The sequence below is a fragment of the Chiloscyllium plagiosum genome, chromosome 7 (assembly GCF_004010195.1).
Source record: "Chiloscyllium plagiosum isolate BGI_BamShark_2017 chromosome 7, ASM401019v2, whole genome shotgun sequence".
In the NCBI taxonomy this organism is placed as follows: domain Eukaryota; kingdom Metazoa; phylum Chordata; class Chondrichthyes; order Orectolobiformes; family Hemiscylliidae; genus Chiloscyllium; species Chiloscyllium plagiosum.
Window position 1 is genome coordinate 18,271,642 of NC_057716.1, and position 21,229 is coordinate 18,292,870.

The following is a 21,229-nucleotide window of genomic DNA, read 5'->3' on the forward strand; positions in this document are numbered from 1 at the left end:
GGCATTTAAGAGACTTTTAGATAAGAACATGAACATGGAAGGATATGGACCAAGGGCATGCAGAAGGGATTAGTTAATTTTGGTGTCATGTTTGGCACATCGTAGGCCGAAGGGCCTGTTCCTGTACTGTACTGTTCTATGTTCTACAACCTGGTGTCATGTGATTTTTACCTTGGTTTTGTGAAACAGAAGCTGAGACCAAAAAGGATGGTCATGCAGCCATTAGCGTAGAGGCCACCATCGTCTTCTCAAAGCCATGTTCCCTGAGTTGGGAGTGAGAGCTGATGCTCAGCAGTTATAAATAATAAAGCCAATGCAAGTCAGTGACGGGAACTAGTACTGCAGGTATTCTGGGAGGATCTATTTGCCTCAAATCATGCTTTGAGTTTTGTTCAACAAGTGGAAAAATCCACTGTACCAGGTAAACAAACAAAGATAGCAACTCTTTGATAACCAACCCGGAATGTCACTGCTAAGTGCACAGAACTGACAGCTGGTTGAAAACATGCTCAAGACAACTATGATTGACATGAAACTTGAGAGGGAAGTTATGTCAATGGTCAACCTATTAACAGACAAGGCTCACCAAGAATAGATCATTAACAGAAAGCATATATATTTACAATTTATAAAAAATGAGCAAGATGTAGACTTCAGTGTAAGAAACACCCCACAAACGCTTCAGGAAGTGTTCTCTCCATCAATCTTTCGGCTCAAATAGGGCCAGTTAATGCCATGAGTTTCTCTGCTACAATGTCAATTTCCACTTCAAAGGCAAAAGAGTTAGAGGAGCTTGACATCGCGTTTAGATGAACTCCAAGGCAAGATATCATTACCTGCTGGGTGTTTTCAATGCCAGAATTGATGTAGGCCATAAGACACGATCCAACTGCCTCAGACATAAGGGAATGGAATGATCAAGAAGAGCAGATGGAGACTACTTCAGCTTTACCACTACCACAATCTTTGTGTAACCAGTCCCTTCTCTCAAAGCAAACCAAGCCACACAGTGTCTGAAGATATACAAGATCAGCGCATGGCACCAGCTGGGTCTGGTCATGCCCAGACATAATTCTGAACAGTGTTCTCAACATGTACAACTACTGTAGTGCTGAAAGATTGCAGATCACCCCTTGGTGTGCACCAAGGTTAGCATGCAACCTTGAAGATTTCTCATTCAAAACAGAAATGGTATCCTCATATTAACATCGGCCATGTTTGTCTACCAAGATAAAGCCAACAAAGTTCCTCAAAGTGATTGAAAGAATGCTGTTTGGCAGTCTCATAAAATTCAGATGCAAAATGGAACATACATGGACACTTACAAGTGAGTTATGAAGATGGCAGACATTGACAATTGGGAGACAGTTGATGATGGTCATGATCTCTGAATGCCAAATATTTGGAAGAGCATATATGAAAAGCCCAGCTTGTTGAGAAGAGGATGGAAAGTAAACAGAGCCCAATGAATTGTGCACTCTATCATCTCCCTCAGCAGCAAATATGGTAAAAACTGCTATACCATTGTGGAACTTCTGAGCCACACCAACTGATGCTCAACAAAGTTGATGACCATAACACAAACAAAAAGTTGCCACCACTAATGGTACTATACATAAGGTTTTAATCTTATTTATTCACCAATCTTAAGCTTTGAATTAAGAACCTTAGACTAAATGTTTAAGCTGCAAGATAGTACAAAAAGGATTTAAAAATGAGAATTAAGCACAAAAACAGTTTTCAGCTCTTTTTAAAAATTATGTTCCTTAGTTCTGTTTCAGAGCTGAAAATGTGTTGCTGGAAAAGCGCAGCAGGTCAGGCAGCATCCAGGGAACAGGCTTATGCCCGAAACGTCGATTCTCCTGTTCCCTGGATGCTGCCTGACCTGCTGCGCTTTTCCAGCAACACATTTTCAGCTCTGATCTCCAGCATCTGCAGACCTCACTTTCTCCTCGGTTTCAGATATGAACAGCTCTTAGAGGGAATTGTCTCAGGTTTGTTTTCTGGTCATTATTTGCATCACAACATATATTTATGTGCGAAAAATTACAGAAATCTGCCTTCAACTTTCCAACTGTAACACTCCAACGGGCAATTTTATTTAAAAATCTCTGAGTTTGTTAAAAAAAAAACTATTTTCTTTGGTTCAAATGGTTTACAAACAGCTAAAACATCCTTGCTTTCAATTTCTTTTAGTTCTTGCTTTGAATTTCACTTCCTTCTTTAACAACAGCATCATCTAGAGGATAACCTATACGTTACAATATTCCTCCAGTAAATGTGAAAATCTGTAAATACATGCGACATACAGCACTAACTTCAACCTTTTCCAAGTATAGTATCCTTGTTTACATAGATAGGATCAAAACTATTTTATCTGCAAATCATCACTTATATAGCATCAAGAAAGCCTTAAAGTATGAATATATTTAATCAAAACAAATAGTTTTAGTATGAACATCTGTACTATAACATTAATAATTCGTAAAGCAAATAAATGTGGTAATTACTCCCTCATTATTCTGGTCATCAAAAGGATGAAGGAATATGTTTAAAAAGGAAACCTCTAGGCATCAGAATGTTCTGCCTTAGGAAGTTAGGCACAACACAAGAGAAAACTTGACAATGCAATCTCAGAGGACAAATCGCTTCCTGCATGGCTTACTTTCCCGACACAACCACAATCCTGGCTATCTCAGAATGCAAAAAGATTTGGATCAGACTTCTGGTACAGAACACATTACCAGAGACTTGAGTACAAAAGTTATTTGTTCCAGATAGATCTGTATCTCCTTTCTTTTGACTTGGAAGAATTCAGACCTGCTGCCCATAAGATGAATTTCACCATTAAGATAAGGTAGCATTTAGCAAAGCGCATATCACAGAACATTAATAACAAAGAAAGGGCACACACAAAACTATTGCTATTAGTTTGTTGGTTAAAAGTTATTTGGAGCAAGTTTTTATGCTGAGTAGCAACATTGAGCAAGACAATTTTACATTACCCCATTTAAACTCTACAGTATTCGTGTTACTTCGAGACACTGGCACATCTTAATTTCTTAGGTAGCTTAATCTGCCTGTTGTCTGGAGAAATGACTCGAACAGGTGAAAGAGGTAGTGATATATGGTGGGATATTGGCAGAATCTTAGGACTGCTTGGTCAGGCTATTGTGTTTGTAATAAATGGGTACATCAGCTGATTGGTTGGCCGTGAAAATTGAATGTTAGTGTGTTTCTTGAATGAGGACAGGCAGATGAAGAGAAGATCATGACATTAGGAACTGATGTGGTTTTGGGAGATGTACATGACCTCTCAATGATTCTATGTCCTCTTTTAATGAGAATGTTGGAAATCAAATGGAGTGTGAAGGGATGATGGAAAGATCAATAATTAATGATAACAACATCTTCCTCTATAGTAAAATCAATTGTTGGCAGTTAATATTCTGTAGAAAACTATGATGTTCTCTCCTGTTGTATTGAATGTTCTCAGAAAAGAACCCTAGATTATAAGGGAAGAAGTGAACATTCCCCAAATCCTGCTGGAAGCTTTTTGCTTTGACTGGTGACTTTGGAATTCAAACAAAATACAATGCTTTGTTCAAGGATTCCATAAAGGCCTCATACTGATCCTTGAATCAGTTACTGAATTAATACATTACAACTTTTATTTTCTTTTTCATTCATCCCTTAACTATGTGTATCTATTTGCATGCATGAATGGGGGGTAATAATCAGTGAAAATCAATGAATTTAAATCATACACCTTAATTACCTTATCTTGCTGTTTAGTTTTGCTCTGTTCAAGTTACAAAAATAAATTGTTAATTTCTATGAGTTGTAACCTTGGTGTCTTATAACTGTTATTCTTAATGTCTGGTTAGGAATAACTGGGCAATTTTGAGGGTCACGAAACATTTTAATTTCATGTTGTTGCAAATCCAATGTTGATGAGTCTATTTTGGTTTGGCTTGCTATCCCAGTGTCATAACAGAACTTTGTTTGGAAAATATAAACTGGAGGATAATTTCAGAGGATGGAACTCAATAATTAATGTTATTTCAGAAAAAGATCAAATAAAACTATATATGTGGAGTGAGTCACAAAATTAAATTTAAACCCGGATCACAAAATGAGAAAGTATACTGAAAGCAGATTTTCTTTCTAAACCATGTAGTACTCAATAAAAGGTTCATTATAACTGTATCCATATTATAAAATGGTTTCACAAGTGCCATATTAGATTACAGTAGGTGTACAATTTTTCCTTACGTGGTCTTTGGATTTTGTTACAGACTTAGAAGATTCATAATCTTTCTTTGTTTCTAAAATCTTCCTGACAAGCACACCTGTAAGAAAAAAAGATTTTTCTTAATGTATCCTGTCAGAATGAAATTTACATTGTATAAAATTCTTCCAGCCGTTGTAAGATTTTTTTCAAATTTAAGTTGATGAGAAAACAAGACAGAGTAGAAGGAAATTGGATTTTATTTTTGCAGTCAGTCCCAATACCATACAATACAAAAGCAGCTTAGATTTATATTGCACCTTTAACACATTAAAGCATCTCTAGGAGGCTTCGCAGGAGGTTAATCACACTTTTTTAAAAACCCAGGTGTCGCATTTAAAGCTCCCTCAGACTTTGAAAATGACATTCTATTTTCATGTTACTTAGCAGAAAGTTACAAATCTACCAAACTGTGATTTATTTTCTTTGTAGATTCACACCCATAGGGAACAAAGATATTGGACAAAGTCATTTTGTCTGACATGGATTAAGTCTACTATCAGATTGACATGACAAAATCAGATGAGATGGGAATTTGCCAGCCAACTGTGTAAGACAACCACTGAAGGTTCTTCTCCATTCCACTCACATACGCATGTTTAGATAGTCCAAAGTAAAACTCTATTAAAACTTATTTTGTTAAAAATCATTATTTAGTCAAAGCAAAGTGTTTTAAAAGCTATAAGTCACCATTATATGGCTGGAATTGCACTTGCTATTGCCAGCTACATGGTACTTGTAAGGCTGGAAGTCAGAACAATTATACTTTGGCTTTGGACCAAGAACTTTTCTCCCTTAGAATTTCAATAAGATCAAAAACAAGTTCCCTTAAAACTGTTGATGTCAAGGTGTTTGGATCCAGATGTACTCTGAAAAACTTCTCTGCTCCTCTTTGCCCAAAAAAGAATTTCATGAAGATCCCAAAGAAAACACAATATACCAGATAACTTCAAAACAAACCAAGAAAGACAGGAGGAGTCATAGAATGCAATAATTACTTTGTTTGAGACAGAAATTAGGGTTTTTCAAAAGGTTATCAGTCTTTGAAAATCATTTGCCTAGAGATTAACAGAGTCACTGATTATATTTAAGGCTGCGCAACACCGATTTTTGATTGATAAGGGAGCTCAAATCATCATAATCTTACTGAATGGATAGGTAGCCTTCTTAATGGGCCAAATTGGCAATTCCTACTTCTTATGACCTTGTGAAAACAAATACACATCAAAAAAGTAAAGTTTCCTTTTCATGCAGCAAGTTAAATTTAACACATATCTGGTATATTTACATGGGTTTTACCCAGTTTAGAATGACAAAAGCAGGAGGCCGAGCAATAAGCGTATCATGGATAGCATATAAAGAGTACTTTCCTTCTGAAACCTAGGGGGAAAATCCAAACATAAATTCATGATTCCCACAACAGTCTATGGATTAACATTGTCTAGTGGAAGCAGGACACTTTCCCACACACAGAAGCTATGGCAAACAGTGGCTACAAATATTGATACATTATGGTGGCATCTTGCTACTAAATCTGCACATATGGAATGATGCATTTTTAACAAGTAATTACTATTTTACATCAAAACAGATTTAGAAAGGTATGAAACGTTTTTCTCTTTACTGTAGAAGATTCCCTGCAGCCTATTAACTAATCCCTGAGGTTTAGATGTGAAATATATTTTCACACATCTCTAACTCACTTACAACCATTCAAACAAAACAAAAAATTGGCAAATACGAGGAAGTAACAGATGTTTGGTGATTCAACTGCACTCTTGTTTTCTGGACTTCATCCATGAGAGTTAACAAGTTGTTCTGGAATGGAAACTAGTCACAACCATAGAATAAACAATGGCCTTCAATACATGGAATTTCAGCACACAAATATTTAAACTGCAGGGCTGGCAAAAATGGATGCATAAGTAGCAACTCCCAAATAATACAACATTTGCTATTGAGGTATTCCCCAACAAACATTCAACAGTTTAACTCTAATCATTACCAATCTGCAGCAACATCTTTTATGATCATGTCTACTCATACACAAAGGCAGAGTAATATGATTCATGATTGACTTATTGTTGTCACATGTACTGAGATACAGTGAAAAGTGTTTTGTGTGCTATACAGGTAGACCATACCATACAAAGCGCATGAGGGTAGCAGAACAGAGTGCAGAATACAGTGTTACAGCCACAGAGAAGGTGTAGAGAAAGAGATCAGAATTAACATTTGAGAAGTCCATTCAAAATTTAAAAACTTTTATAACAATAACAAAAGTAGGTTATTTGATTCGATCATGTGTGATCTGTTCCATTATTCCACCTACCTGCTTTGTTTCCATATGACTCTAACAAAAGTCTCTCAAATCTTGAAGCTTTTAACTGAACCCTCAACCACAGCCTTTTAGGAGTGTGTTCCAGATTCTTGATATTAGCCTACATAGCCAAATATTTAAGATTATGTCCCCTTACTCTGGACTAGTTTACCAGAGCAAATTGTTTCTCTGTACCTTACCAACTCCTTTGATCATCTCAAAGATCATCCTTTCAATGTCTATACTTAAGGAAATAGATGCCTGGTCCATATAACCATATTTATTCATTATTTAACCTTTTAGCTCTGACACTATTCTAGTGCATCAGACATGCAGTTCCTCCAAAGCCAACTTGTCTTTTCTGAGTTGAGATGCTGAGAACTGAAACTGGTTACTGCACATGAAGTCTAACCAGAGCTTTTCACAAAAGTACCAATCAAACTTTTTTTTGTATTCCAGATCTCTTTAAATACAAACAACATTTTATTAGCCTTATAATAATTTTTATACATATCCAAAAGTTTTTAATAGCTTCTGTTCTTGGGACAGTGTCTCTGCTCATCCATAGTTGCTTGTATTTTGATATTAAGAAAATACTCTGATCTGTCTTCATTAGATCCAAAAAGAATCATGTCACTGAGCTCCAGCAGCATTTGTTGCCCCTACACTTAATCTACCAATGTCCTTTTGCGATTTTCTTCTCCCAATTACTCACTCTACACACTGTGCCAGCTAATTTAATGTTGTCAGAAACTTAGATGTACAGCCATATACCTATATTCCTTTATCCAAGTCTTTTATAAATATAATGAAAAGCGGAAGCACACAACTAATACTAAAGAAAAAGAAATCGAAATATCAGATTCAGGAATGTATATTAGCTATACATACCATGGTCTTCACTGCCATGCAAATCCACTACTGTAGCCTGAAAGAAAAAGTAAAAACATTCAATTGATCATTGTAGTCTAAATACATTGCTGGAGATACATGTTGGAGATTATTCATGGTATAAAAAAATTAAAATGTCCAATATAACTGTCCATAAATGTCCAATGAGGAGAAAGTGAGGGCTGCAGATGCTGGAGATCAGAGCTGGAAATGTGTTGCTGGAAAAGCGCAGCAGGTCAGGCAGCATCCAGGGAAAAGGAGAATCGACGTTTCGGGCATAAGCCTTTCTTCATTCCTGAAGAAGGGCTTATGCCCGAAACGTCGATTCTCCTGTTCCCTGGATGCTGCCTGACCTGCTGCGCTTTTCCAGCAACACATTTCCAGCATAAATGTCCAATGGCTGATAACAGTCATTATTGTGAAACACATGTTTTCCCAGCTTTAAAGCTTAAAAACCTATTATTTTACAATCCTAGGAACAAATTGGTTGCTGTGGCAGCAATGAAAGGTAATTCTTAAATTTTCCTTCCAGAAAGAATGGATGACTAGCAAACATTCCTTGAGTTACATGAGGTTTATGAGGACACTACTGTCAAGGACAAGAGTAACCCAAGGTTTCCTTGTAGTCCAGAGGTGCAACTGGCTCACAAGGAATAAAAAACAAACTTCATCTCACCTCCTTTTGCATCATGTTAACCTAAAATCGCTATCAGAACCCGATATTTGTATTTGAACAAAGACCTTACTCTCTTCTGCCCTATCCGCTTTCCATAAAGACTGTTCCTTATTCCATTCCTCGTCAGGTCCATGCCCCTCACCAACCCATGCTCCCCTCCCGGCACCTTTTCCTGTACACTCCCCCCTCACCTCTATCCAAGGCCCCAAAGCAGCTTTCCATATCCATCAAAGTTTCACTTGCACTTCCACACGTCATTTACTGTATTCGTTGCTTCAGATGCGGTCTCCTCTACATTGGGGCGACAGGACGCCTACTCGCAGAGCACTTCAGAGAACTTCTCCGGGACACCTGCGCCAATCAACTCCATCACTCTGTGGCCGAACACTTCAACACCCCTCCCACTCCGCCAAGGACATGTAGGTCCTGGGCCTCCTCCATCACTACTCTCTAACTACCTGACGCCTGGAGGGAGAATGCCTCATCTTCCACCTCCAACCCCATGGCATCAATGTGAATTTCACCAGTTTCAATATTTCCCCTCCCTTCTATCTATGATCCAACCTTCCAACTCAGCACCGCCCTCATGACCTGATCTACCTGTTCATCTTCCTTCCCACTTATCCGCTCCACCCTCTTCTCTGACCTATCACCATTACCTCCACCTACATCTACGTATTGCACTCTCAGCTACCTTCCCCCCAACCTCAGCCCTCCCATTTATCTCACCACCCCCTCAGCTCACAGCCTCATTCCTGATGAAGGGCTTTTGCCCAAAATGTTGACTCTCCTGGTCCTCAGATGCTGCCTGACCTGCTGTGCTTTTGCAGCACCACACTCTCAACTCTGTCACACATCATCCCAATTTTGCAAAGCAGCTTTTTAAATTGATCTAATCTGTTAATTAGCAAGTTGCAATAAGGGTGCTGTATGTGTGTACTTGTGATTAAATTACTGATGTATATTTAATACATTACAAATTTTAATTTGAAACACACTTTGGAGATCAGTACTGACTAACCAGGAACATATTTTTAAATCTGCTCAAGACAGATCAATATAAGAGCTAAAAGAAAACTGCAAATAAAAATAATAATGTTAAGGTATAGACATTGTCCAGATTTTCTTTTTTTATTATTTCTGGCTGCAGCAGTAGGATTTTCCCCTTCCTCTCTTAATATTTTATTCCTAGCTGAACTGTTCAATAGATGATTCTCAGAATGTCTACTCTGTTTTATGAGTGAGGCCTTCATCAGTCCTTCATCTTTAACACTTTCTTATTCATGCTCATTTTAAATGGTAATTTCTCAAAATGACAGGAGATGTATATTCTGCTTCACTGAGATTAGCTCAACATTTTTCTATTAGAAAATGATTGTTTTTCAGGAATGTCTAGGGATTATCAAATATGCCAAGGAAGTACTGTTGATCAGGAAACAATTCCACAATTCTGCAAGGCCCGCCAAGTGCCACTTGCTCTTGGGCAAAAGTAGAGACAGAAATCAGAAGACTGAAAGGTAAAGGAATCATCAAACCAGTCCAGTTTGTGGAGCGGGTAGCACCGATGTGAATCCCAATGTGTTGGTTTGCCTTTGCGGGGATTTTAAACAAATGGTAAAGTGCTGTCCACAGCTGGATACATACCCAATCCCTCACATACAGGATTTATACACAAAGCTGGCATAGCTGCTGTCCTTCGTGAAGCTGGATATGAGCCATGTATACTTGAAACTGTGATGATAGAGGAATTGAGCCATAGAGATGTACAGCACAGAAACAGACCCTTTGTCCAACTCATCCAAAATTAATCTAATGCTATGTGCCAGCATTTGGCCCTAATCCCTCTAAACATTTCCTACTCATATACTCATCCAGATGCCTTTTAAATGTTGTAATTGTACAATTGTACCACTTCCTCTGGCAGTTCATTCCATACATTCACCACCCTGTGTGTGAAAACGTTGCCCCTTAGGTATCTTTTAAATCTTTCCTCTCTCACCTTAAACCTATGCTCTCTAGTTTTGGACTCCCCCATCCTGGGGAAAAGACTTTAACTATTCTTCATATCCATGCCCCTAATCATTTCATAAACTTCTGTAAAGTCGCCCCTCAGCCTTTGACGTTCCAGGGAAAATAGCCCCAACCTATCCAGCTGCTCCCTATAGCTCAAACCTTCGATCCCTGGCAACATCCTTGTAATTTTTTTTCTGAACCATTTAAAATTTAACAGCATTTTTCTTACAGCAGGGAGACCAGATTTGAACACAGTATACCAGAATCCTTAGTATAAAGGCATACTTAAGAGAGAAATCAGGAGGGCAAAAAGGCGACATGAGATAGCTTTGGCAAATAGAGTTAAGGAGAATCCAAAGGGTTTTTTACAAATACATTAAAAACAAAAGGCTAACTAGGAAGAGAATAGGGCCCCTCAAAGATCAGCAAGGTTGCCTTTGTGTGGAGCAGCAGGAGATGGGGGATATACTAAATGTGTATTTTGCATCAATATTTACTGTGGAAGAGGACATGCAAGACATAGAAATGTGGGGAAATAGATGTTGACATCTTGAAAAATGTCCATATTACAGAGAAGGAAGTGGTGGATGTCTTGAAACACATAAAAGTGGATAAATACCCAGGACCTGATCAGGTGTACTCTAGAACTCTGTGGGAAGCTAGAGAAGTGATTGCTGGGCCCCTTGCTGAGATATTTGTATCATCAATAGTCACAGGTAAGGTGCCAGAAGACCGGAGGTTGGCTAACGTAGTGCCACTATTTAAGAAAGGTGGTAAGGATAAGGCAGGGAACTATAGACTGGTGAGCCTGACGTCGGTGGTAGGCAGGTTATTGGAGGGAATCCTGAGGTACAGGATGTACATGTATTTGGAAAGACAAGGACTGATTAGGGATAGTCAACATGGCTTTGTGCATGGGAAATCATGTCTCACAAACTTGATTGAGTTCTTTGAAGAAGTAACAAAGAGGATTGATGAGGGCAGAGTGGTGGACGTGATTTTTTGGACTTCAGTAAGGTGTTTGACAAGGTTCCCCATGGGAGACTGGTTAGCAAAGTTAGATCTCATGGAATACAAGGAGAATTAGCCATTTGGATACAGAACTAGCTCAAAGGTAGAAGACAGAGCGTGGTGGAGGAGGGTTATTTTTCAGACTGTAGACCTGTGACCAGTGGTGTGCCACAAGGATTAGTGCTCAGTCCAGTACTTTTCATCATTAATAAGTTTTCAGAAGACACCAAAATTGGAGGTGTAGTGAACAGTGAAAAAGGTTACCGCAGATTACAATGTGATCTTGATCAGATGGGCAGTGGCAGATGGAGTTTAATTTAGATAAATGCGAGGTGCTGCATTTTGGGAAAGCAAATCTTTGAAGGACTTAAGATACATTTAATGGTAAGGTCCGAGGGAGAGTTGCTGAACAAAGAGACCTCGAAGTGCAGGTTCATAACTCCTTGAAAGTAGAGTCACAGGTAGATAGGATAGTGAAGAAGGCGATTGGTATGCTTTCCTCTATTGGTCAGAGCATTGAATACAGGAGTTGGGAGGTCATGTTGTGGCTGTACAGGACATTGGTGAGGCCATTTTTGGAATATTGCGTGCAATTCTGATCTCCTTCCTATCGGAAAGATGTCGTGAAACTTGAAAGGGATCAGAAAAGATTTACAAGGATGTTGCCAGGGTTGGAGGATTTGAGCTATAGAGAGCATCGGAGGCTGATGGGTGACCTTATAGAGGTTTACAAAATCATGAGAGGCATGATAGGATAAATAGACAAAGTCTTTTCCTTGGGGTGGGCAAGTTCAGAACTAGAAGGCATAGGATTAGGGGGAGAGGGGAAAGACATGGAAAAGAGACCTAAGGGGCAACTTTTTCACGCAGAGGGTGGTATGTGTATGGAATGAGCTGCCACAGGAAGTGGTGGAGACTAGTATAACTGCAACATTTAGAAGGCATCTGAATGGGTATATGAATAGAAAGGATTTGGAAGAATAGGGGCTGGGTGCTGGCAGGTGGGATATCTGGTCGGCATGGATGAGTTGGACCCACGTGACTATGACTCTAAGTGATCGAACCAATGTCCTGTATAGCTATAACATGACCTCCCAACTCCTATATTCAACTACTAACCACGGAAGGCAAGCATACCAAACACCTTCTTCATAGCCCTATCTACTGCAACTCCAATTTCAAGGAATTATGAACATGCGCTCCAAGGTCTCTTTGTTCTGCAGCACTCCCCAGGATCTTATCATTAAGTGTATAAGCTCTGCAAGGATTTTCTTTACCAAAATGTAACAGCTCACATCTATCTAGATTAAACTCCATCACCCACTCACTGAAGCCAGACTTTCCTTGGTGCAAACTTACTTAATAGTTTGATAATTTATGATTCTATTGAAGGTGACTGTTCAGCTCTTCATGCCCATCTCTGTTCCCATCTGCTCCACCCTCCCCTCTGACCTATCACCTCCATCCCCACCTCCATTCACTTTTTGTACTCTTTGCTACCTTCTCCCCAGTTTCCCCCCCCCCCCCCCCACCATTTCTCTCTCCACCCTGGAGGCTCCCTGCCTCCATTCCTGATGAAGTGCTTTTGCCCAAAACGTCGATTTTCCTGCTCCTCAGATGCTGCCTGACCTGCTGTCCTTTTCCAGCACCACTCTAATCTAAACTCTGGTTGGCAGCATTTGCAGTCCTCACTTTTGCCTATCCACTACGCCACCGATTTTAATGTCATCTGCAAACTTACTAACTATACCATCTGTGTTCACATCAAAATCATTTATATAAATGACAAAAAGCAGTGGACCCAGCATCGATCCTTGTGGTACTCTGGTCTCCAGTCCAAAATGCAATCCTCCACCACCACCCTCTGTCTCCTACCTTCAAGCCAATTTTGTATCCAACTAGCTAGATGAGGATTCCTAGAAGTATGCTATAATTAATACCCATATATGAGACTGCCGTTTGGAATATTGTCAGCCTGTGAAATTTTTCAGTGGACGTTGGAGAACATTTTGCAAGGTCTAGCCCAGGTTGCCATTTATCCAGATGACATGCTACTAACAGGGAAGACCAATAATGAGCACTTAAGAGAACTTTGACACAATCCTAAGATGTTTCTCCCAAGCAAACATACACCCAAGGTAGGAAAAATGTATATTTCTGGCATCCCAAATGATGTACTTGGGCTACAGAGTTGACAAGACCGAGTTACATTCATTGGAATATAAAGTCACTGTGATTAAAGATGCCCCAGTTCCCACATCTGTACCAGAGCTTAGATCTTTCCTTTGGTTGTGAATCATTATGGAAAATTCATCCATAGCCTGGCCTCTATCCTGGCGCCTTTGCATCCACTCTTAAAAAAAAAGTCAGCCTGGAAATGGTTACATAGCCAAGCCATAGCTTTCAGGGAAGTGAAGAAACAGATATCATTCTCTAAAGGTATGGGCACATTATGATCCCAAGCAAAATCTGATACTGATATGCAATGCCTTCCCATATGGCATCGGGGTGGTATTAGCTCATAGGTGGTTCAATGGAGAGGAATGTCCAAAAGCATGTTGTTCCAGCACCTTGGATAATGCAGAGCATAATTAAACCCAGATACAGGAGGAAGGTTTGGTGTCATATTTGGAGTTGGGGGGGTTCCACCAATACCTTTATGGACGTAACTTTGTAATAATAATAGGCCACAAACCTCTGCTTGGTCTATTTAAACCCATAGCTTCAAGCCGAATTCAGTGGCAGGCGCTAAGTGTGTACAATTACATGCTAGAACACCATCCAGGAGGCCAAGTAGCAAATGTGGATGCATTGAGCCACCTCCCGCTAGCAGATACAGATATGGTACTGCCACTAGAAAAGTCCGCAATGATTTTAAATTTTCTGGATACAGCAGACAATATCAGACTTTGGCAGCAGAAAGATCCATCCTGGCGAAACTGTAACAACTGGTGGTGATGGGGAAACCAAAAGAGCCCTCACAGCCAGAACTGAAACGTTTTAGGACCCAGAGAGACAAGATCACAATAAAGGATGGCATATTATTATAGGGAGCAAGAGTGAGTGTCCCGAGAAAAGGGTCACTGACAGATGCTGGCTGAACTCCATCAGGGTGATCCAGGATTTCCAAAATGAAGATGTTGGTGAGAAAATATGTCTGGTGGCCAGGATTGGATGCAGACATCGCCACATTGGTGGGGCAGTGCCCAGAATGTGAAAGACAAAAATTACCGCCAGCTCCCCCACATTCATGGGAATGGGCAGGTAAACCCTGAGCTTGGTTACACGTCGACTACGCAGATCCTTTCATGGACTCAATGTTCTTAGTCATTTTGGATCTCCACTCAAAGTAGTTGGACGTGCATGGAGTTTGTTTGTTAAAAAACATGCTCGACGATAGAAAAACTGCGTATCTTTTGCAATATATGTACTCCCTGAAGTGTTGATCACAGATAACAGGTAATCGTTTACCAGCAGGGCATTTGAGTATTTCCTAAAGTCGTATGGTATTCAACATGTGAAGATAGCTCCATACCATCTATCATCCAATGGTCTGACAGAGAAATCAGTATAAACTTTGACAGCAGGTTGAAAGAAACAGCCTACAGATTTACTCGATACCAAACTGTCCCAGTTCCTATTTTAATACAGAACTGTTGCCTTTAACACAACTAAGGGAGTTGCTAATGGGGAGAAGACTCCCTGCCAGGTTAAATCTAATCTTCCTGCCAAGGGGAGGGTGCAATGGCATTAGGAATGCCAATGCCAGACACAAGACTCTGCTAAGTGAGACAGTTTACTTCAAGTGACCAAGGTTTGTGTAGGAACCTTGGGAATGGCCCCGGCATGGGTAAGAGACATGGTCGAAATGAGGTCAAGTCCAATGACGTATGAAGTTCAGGTAAGTGAGAGTGTCCTGAACAAGCACACAGATGATAACGAAAGCTGCAAATTCGTGGGAGCAAGACTTGTCTGGCTTTTCAACAGCCTTTCCGACTGCTCTAGACACCAGGAGAGACAATTCAAAAATGTTCTTGAGTAAGAGAGCGGAGTTTTACTATCAAAAATTAATGAAATGTGACACACCAAACATAAAAACAGAGGTAATGAGCTTAGAAAGAAAATTGGGGGTGGGGTGAAAGTAATGGGGCATCTCGTGCCAACTGGAAGATAAAATGCTGTAACAGTTCAGTTTTTTTTAAAGAGCATCTGAATTGAGAGAGTGAAACCTCCAAACTGCTATGCTGCTATCTTCTGCTCCTGTGGAAGCAACTTTACAGGTACCCTTGGCTGCTCAGTCAAATGAAGTTTGTCCTGACTTGTTTCTTTCATTGGTTCTGGCTTGCAGAGATTGAGTTTGAGAAAGAGAGAAAGAGAGTATGAGGAAGAGAGGAGCTTCTCTTTGTTGCTCAAAGTAAGCTACTGAAATATGGTTTACTCTTAATTTCTTAGTCCAGTTCCATTGTCTTTTCCAATCAAATACTCTGCAGGTAACTTGTCATTTTTAATAAGGCCATAAGAGGTATGAGCAATATCTGACATTATCATACAAATGACTAAAACAAGAGCTGCAAATTTCTTGACAGCTCACAGAGTTTCCAGTGTTTCTTGATTAAAATGACAAATCTGAGGTTTTTGTACATTCTGCATGGGTTGATTGTATTTATCAAGTGATCGCAGCAGTCATTTTAGGTAAACAGTGTCCTTTCTACAAAAACAGACACTTGTAGTTCATGAAAGTCTCCATTATTAAGGTCAAATGTTGCAAGTTCAATATTAATAGTCTATTTTTAAACAGTCTATATTCGTAACATCTTCCACTACAAAAATAGGATACAGCATTTCACCATTTTCTTTACAGTGAGCATTTTGTTACAGGGTCAACATGAAAGAACAATACAAAAGTTGATATGAGACACAAAACTATTCCATATTCACTCACTTCAGCCTAATCCGGCTTCAAAACCTGTCTTAGGCTAGCTGTCGGACTTGTTAACTGGGCTGTGCCACATATCCAGTCTGAACCTTTCAATGTCTAGTTCTATAATCCATGTATGGCAGTCAAGCGCTTTTACAAATTTGATTTCCAGGAGGTTGCTGAATGGTATTTGAAGGTTTGCCTCTGCAGGTCTCTGAACCTGCATCCAGGACCTTACCCTCATTTTACTTCGATTAGCGACTGGACTAGTTGAGGTCTGAAACTTGGTTCTGTACCATAGATTTCCAAATGGGTAATTCTGTGTTTACTTGAATGCCAAAAAGGGCCTCAGAAGTGGTGTCTGCTGGAAGGTATGTTCCCCTCCCTTTTCCCTTTGTTTTCTCAAATGAGTTTACCCCTAAACTATTCAATTTGCACAGACACTGCTGCCATCAGTTCAGCTTCTACTAAACTCCCCTGCAGCTTTTCAACAAAGTTATGCTTCACCCTCACTTTCTCCTTACCCATTTGAGAAATAAAATGGCCCTCTTGTAATTTTACCGTGGAGGTATCTGTGAAAGAGAGCTATGGATCTGGTCTGTCGTCTATTGTCACTTTATCTGGCCCCAGCTGGCCTTCTTTTAGTCCTTCAGACCTCTATCTGTCCTCACCCTTTCTGACATGTATGGCTTGGCTGCAGCCCTGTGTAAACCAGATGATCCTTCCTTGGCGACCTGAAATCTTATGGGTTTTGTTGCCCCATTAAGGCTTCCAAACATAAGAACGTAAGAACTAGGAGCAGAAATTTAAGGGTGCATACCTGAGGATCAGTGGTCGGCACAACATCGTGGGCTAAAGGGCCTGTTCTGTGCTGTACTGTTCTATGTTCTATGTTCTAGGAGCAGGAATAGGCTATCTGGCCCTTCAAACCTGCTCTGCCATTCAATAAGATCATAGCTGATCTTTTCATGGCCTCAGCTCCACTTACTCACCATAACCCTTAATTTCTTTATTGTTCAAAAACATTATCTATCTTAGCTTTAAAAACATTTAGTACCTCAACTACTTCACTGGGCAGGAATTCCATAGATTCACAACCCTCTGGGTGAAAAAGCTCCTTCTCAATTCAGTCCTAAATCTGCTCCTCCTAATTTTGAGACTATGTCCTCTTGTCCTAGTTTCATCCGCCAGTGGAAACATTCTCTCTACTTCTATCTTATCTATTGCCTTCATAATTTTATATGTTTCTGTAAATCCCCCCTCATCCTTCTAAATTTCAATGAATATAATCCCAGTCTACTCAGTGTCTCCTTACAAGCTAACCCCCTCAACTCCAGAATCAACCTAGTGAACCTCCTCTGTACCCCTTCTAGTACCAGTACATCCGTTCTCAAGTAAGGAGGACAAAATTCACGCAGTACTCCAGGTGTGGCCTCACCAGCACCCTGTACAGCTGCAACATAGCCCCTCTGCTTTCAAACTCAATCTCTTTAGCAATGAAGGACAAAATTCCATTTACCTTCCTAATTACCTGTTGTACCGACAGACCAACCTTCTGTGATTCATACACAAGGACACCCAGGGCTCTCTGCATAGTAGTGTGCTGCAATTTCTTACCATTCAAGTAATAGTCCTTTTTACTGGTATTCCTACCAAAATGAATGACTTCACATTTATTAACATTGTCCTCCATCTGCCACACCTTAGCACACTCACTTAAATGATCTATGTCCCTTTGCAAAGTTTCACAGTCCTCTGCACACTTTTCTCTAACATTCATCTTCCGCAAACGTTGACACACTACATGTGGTCCCCAACTCCAAATCATCTATGTAAATTATGAATAATTGCAGTCCCAACACTAATCCCTGAGGCACACTACTAGTCACTGATTGACAACCAGAATAGCACTCATATATTCCCATTCTTTGCTCCCTGTTGGTTAACCAATCCTCTATCCTTGCTAATATATTGCCTGTAACGCCTTGCATCTTTATCTTATGCAGCAGCTTTTTGTGCAGCACCCTCTTGAAGGCCTTTTGGAAATATAGACACACCACATCTAATGGGTCCCTGATGTCACTGTGTTCGTTATGTCTTCATAGAATTCCAAAAGATTAGCTAAGTATGACCTGCCCTTCATGAACCCATGCTGTGTCTGCCCAACGGTACAATTTCTATCTAGATGCCTTGCTATTTCTTCTTTAATAACAGACTCAAGCATTTTCCCCACTACAGAAGTTAAGCCAATTGGTCTATAATTCCCCACCTTTTGTCTAACTCCCGTTTTAAACAGTGGAAAACAGCAAATGTGACGCCAATCTGCTGGAGCTTCCCCAGAGTCCAGTGAATTTTGGAAAATTACAAGTGCATTTGCTATTTCTCCTGCCATCACTTTTAGCATCAGGGCCAGGAGACTTGTCCCAGTTCTCAGCCTCTTTGCTGGTTCCTGCTGGTTTACTTCAGGTGACCTTCCTTTAGCCTCTCCAACGCTTGAAGGACTTGTTACCCCTGCAGGGTTTCCAAAGCTCCTAAGTCCCAGCATTCCTGTCACTTGCTTCTGGCTTTCTCAAGTCTTTAAAGGACTATTGCCTGACTTAGAGCAACAATACATTCCTTCATCTTGCAAAAACTCAAAAAAAGCTCAGCGAACCTGTGGATTGCAAGGTAGCAAGTGTTGCCTTACTATTTAAGGAGGAAACGAGAGAAAACAGGGAACTACAGAACCGGTAGCTTTATATCAAGAATAGGGGAAATGCTAGAATGTATTACAGAAGATAGGATAGACATTTGGTTGATGGTCTCTTTGGACATCGTCAGCATGCATTTCCAAAAACAAAACCATGTTTGCTCTAGTTGGACTTTTTGAAAATGTTACTAACAAAATTGATAAAGGAATGCTGATAGATGCAGTATACTTAGACTTTCAAAAAGGCTTCTGATAACCTCCGCCACAAGAGACGAGGTAGAAACATTAAAGAACATGGGATAGGATATAATGCACTGGCAAGAATAGAAAAAAAAGGGTCATTCTCATGTTAACAGGGAGACTAGTGGGGCATTGCAAGAATTAGTATTAGGGCCTCTACAGTTCCCCATATATATCAATAATTGGAGGTGGAGATCAAATGTAGTATTTTCAATTTGCAGATGTTGCAATGCTAAATGTAAATGTGTGTTGTGAGCAAGATGTACAGTGGATTCAGAAGAATTTGGATAAACATGAATGTGCAAGAACTTGGCAGATGGAATATAATATGGAAAAATGAGATTATCCACTTTGGTAGGAGAAACGGGTACGCAGAGTAGAAAAATGTAGATCTATAAAAGGGATCGAGATGGGCTTGTCAATAAGTCACTGAAGGCTAAAATACAGATGCAACAAGCTACTGAAATGTTATTTTATTGAATAGATGGCATTCCCAAACCACCTATATTGAAAGAAGAGTTAACTACAGGAGTTGTGAAGACTTGTTTCAATTGTGTAAGAGCTTGGTTCGACCATACCTAGAGTATGATGTGTAGTTTTGGTCTCCTTATCTCAGGAAAGATGATATTGCCATACAGGAAGTTCTCAGGATGGCAGGATTATCCAATGAAGACAAATTGGGCAAACTAGGCCCAATTCGAGAATTTCAAAGAATGAAAGGTGACATAATTGAAACCTACAAAATAGTTAAAGGGATAGACTGTGTAGATGTAAGTAAGACATTTCCCCTGATGGAGAGTCTAGAAGGGACACATCTTAAAAATAAAAGGAATGCCACTTAGGTCCCAGATGAGGAAAAACTATTTTCTCAGAAGGCTAAATACTAACCTCGTGACTCAGCAGAGCAAAGGCTGAACAGAAGCAGAAGCGGACACAGGGACTGCAGGGTAAGTGCTAAACCTGAAACACTACACGTGTAGTGTCTCCCATCCGTTCTGCTCCTCTAACTTTAAAAGAAAACTCCACATGGGAGGGTTGGTATGGTAAAGTTCTTGTTTTTAATCTCTTTGGCAATTTAGAGCAGAGGGGATAGAAGCTAGGGCAGTCGCATGCTCCTCTTGCAGGATGTGGGAAGTAAGGGTCACCAGTAGTGTCACTGCTGACTTCATCTGTGAGAAATGCACCCAACTACAGCTCCTCACAGGCTGCATTAGGGAACTGGAGGTGGACAAACTTCGGATCATTCGGGAAGCTGACGGGATGATAGAGAGGAGTTATAGGGAGGTAATCACACCCAAGTTACAGGATAAAGGTTGGTAAGTGTCGGTCAGGAAAGGAAAGGGAAAAGGCAGTCAAGGAATGTGGCAGTTCCTCTCAATATTAAGTATACAGCTTTGGATACTGTTGCCGGGGACGACCTACCAGGGGAAAGCCACAGCAGCCAGGTCTCTGGCACGGAGCCTGGCTCTGTGGCTCAGAAGGGAAGGAGGAAGAATAGGAGACTCAATGTTTAAAGGAACAGACAGGAGATTCTGTAGTCATGAGCAAGACTCCCAGAAGCTATGTTGCCTCCCGGGTGTCAGGGTCAAGAATGTCTCAGATTGAGTCTACAGGCTTCTTAAGGGGGAGGGGGAGCAGCCAAAAATTGTGGTACATGTTGGTATTAATGACATGGATAGGAAAGGGAAGAGGATCTGAAAAGTGAATATAGGGAGTTAGGGTGGAAGCTAAAAGGCAGGACAAGCAGAGTACTAATCCCAGGACTGCGACCGATGCCATAGGCTAGTAAGGCTAGGAAGAGAGAGCAAGTGCAGCTGTGGGAGGGAGGGCTTCAGATATGTGGATCATTGAAATACCTTCTGGGGAAGGTGGGACCTGTATAAAGAGTAGCTGAATTGGAGGGGTACCAATATAATGGGCAGGAGGTTTGCTAGTACTCTTTGGGAGGGTTTAAACTAATTTGGCAGGGGGATAGGAACCAGAGCTACAGATCAGAGGATGGGGTAGCTGCTGACAGGCAAATACTGTGTGCAGAGTGTCTGTAAGGAAGGATAGACAGTTGATAGAGCAAAGATGCAGTCAGTGTTAAGGGTTGAAGTGTGTCTATTTTACCAAGAAGTGTCAGGAATAAGGGTGACGAACTTAGAGCACGGATCAGTACTTGGAGCTCCAATGTTGTG

General features: G+C 40.4%; 1 protein-coding gene across 5 annotated transcripts in view; it reads right to left on the bottom strand.

The window, feature by feature from the left end:
• The window catches only part of traf3ip1 (TNF receptor-associated factor 3 interacting protein 1), a 168,280-nt gene that overhangs the window by 30,703 nt on the left and 116,348 nt on the right, over window positions 1–21,229 (bottom strand). For all 5 annotated transcript variants that reach the window (XM_043693118.1, XM_043693122.1, XM_043693120.1 and 2 more), the window contains 2 exons: window positions 7,503–7,539; window positions 4,276–4,352 (listed from right to left, as the gene is read on the bottom strand). In XM_043693118.1, the coding sequence (XP_043549053.1) occupies window positions 4,276–4,352; window positions 7,503–7,539 (114 nt within the window). The remainder of the gene's footprint in view (window positions 1–4,275; window positions 4,353–7,502; window positions 7,540–21,229) is intronic.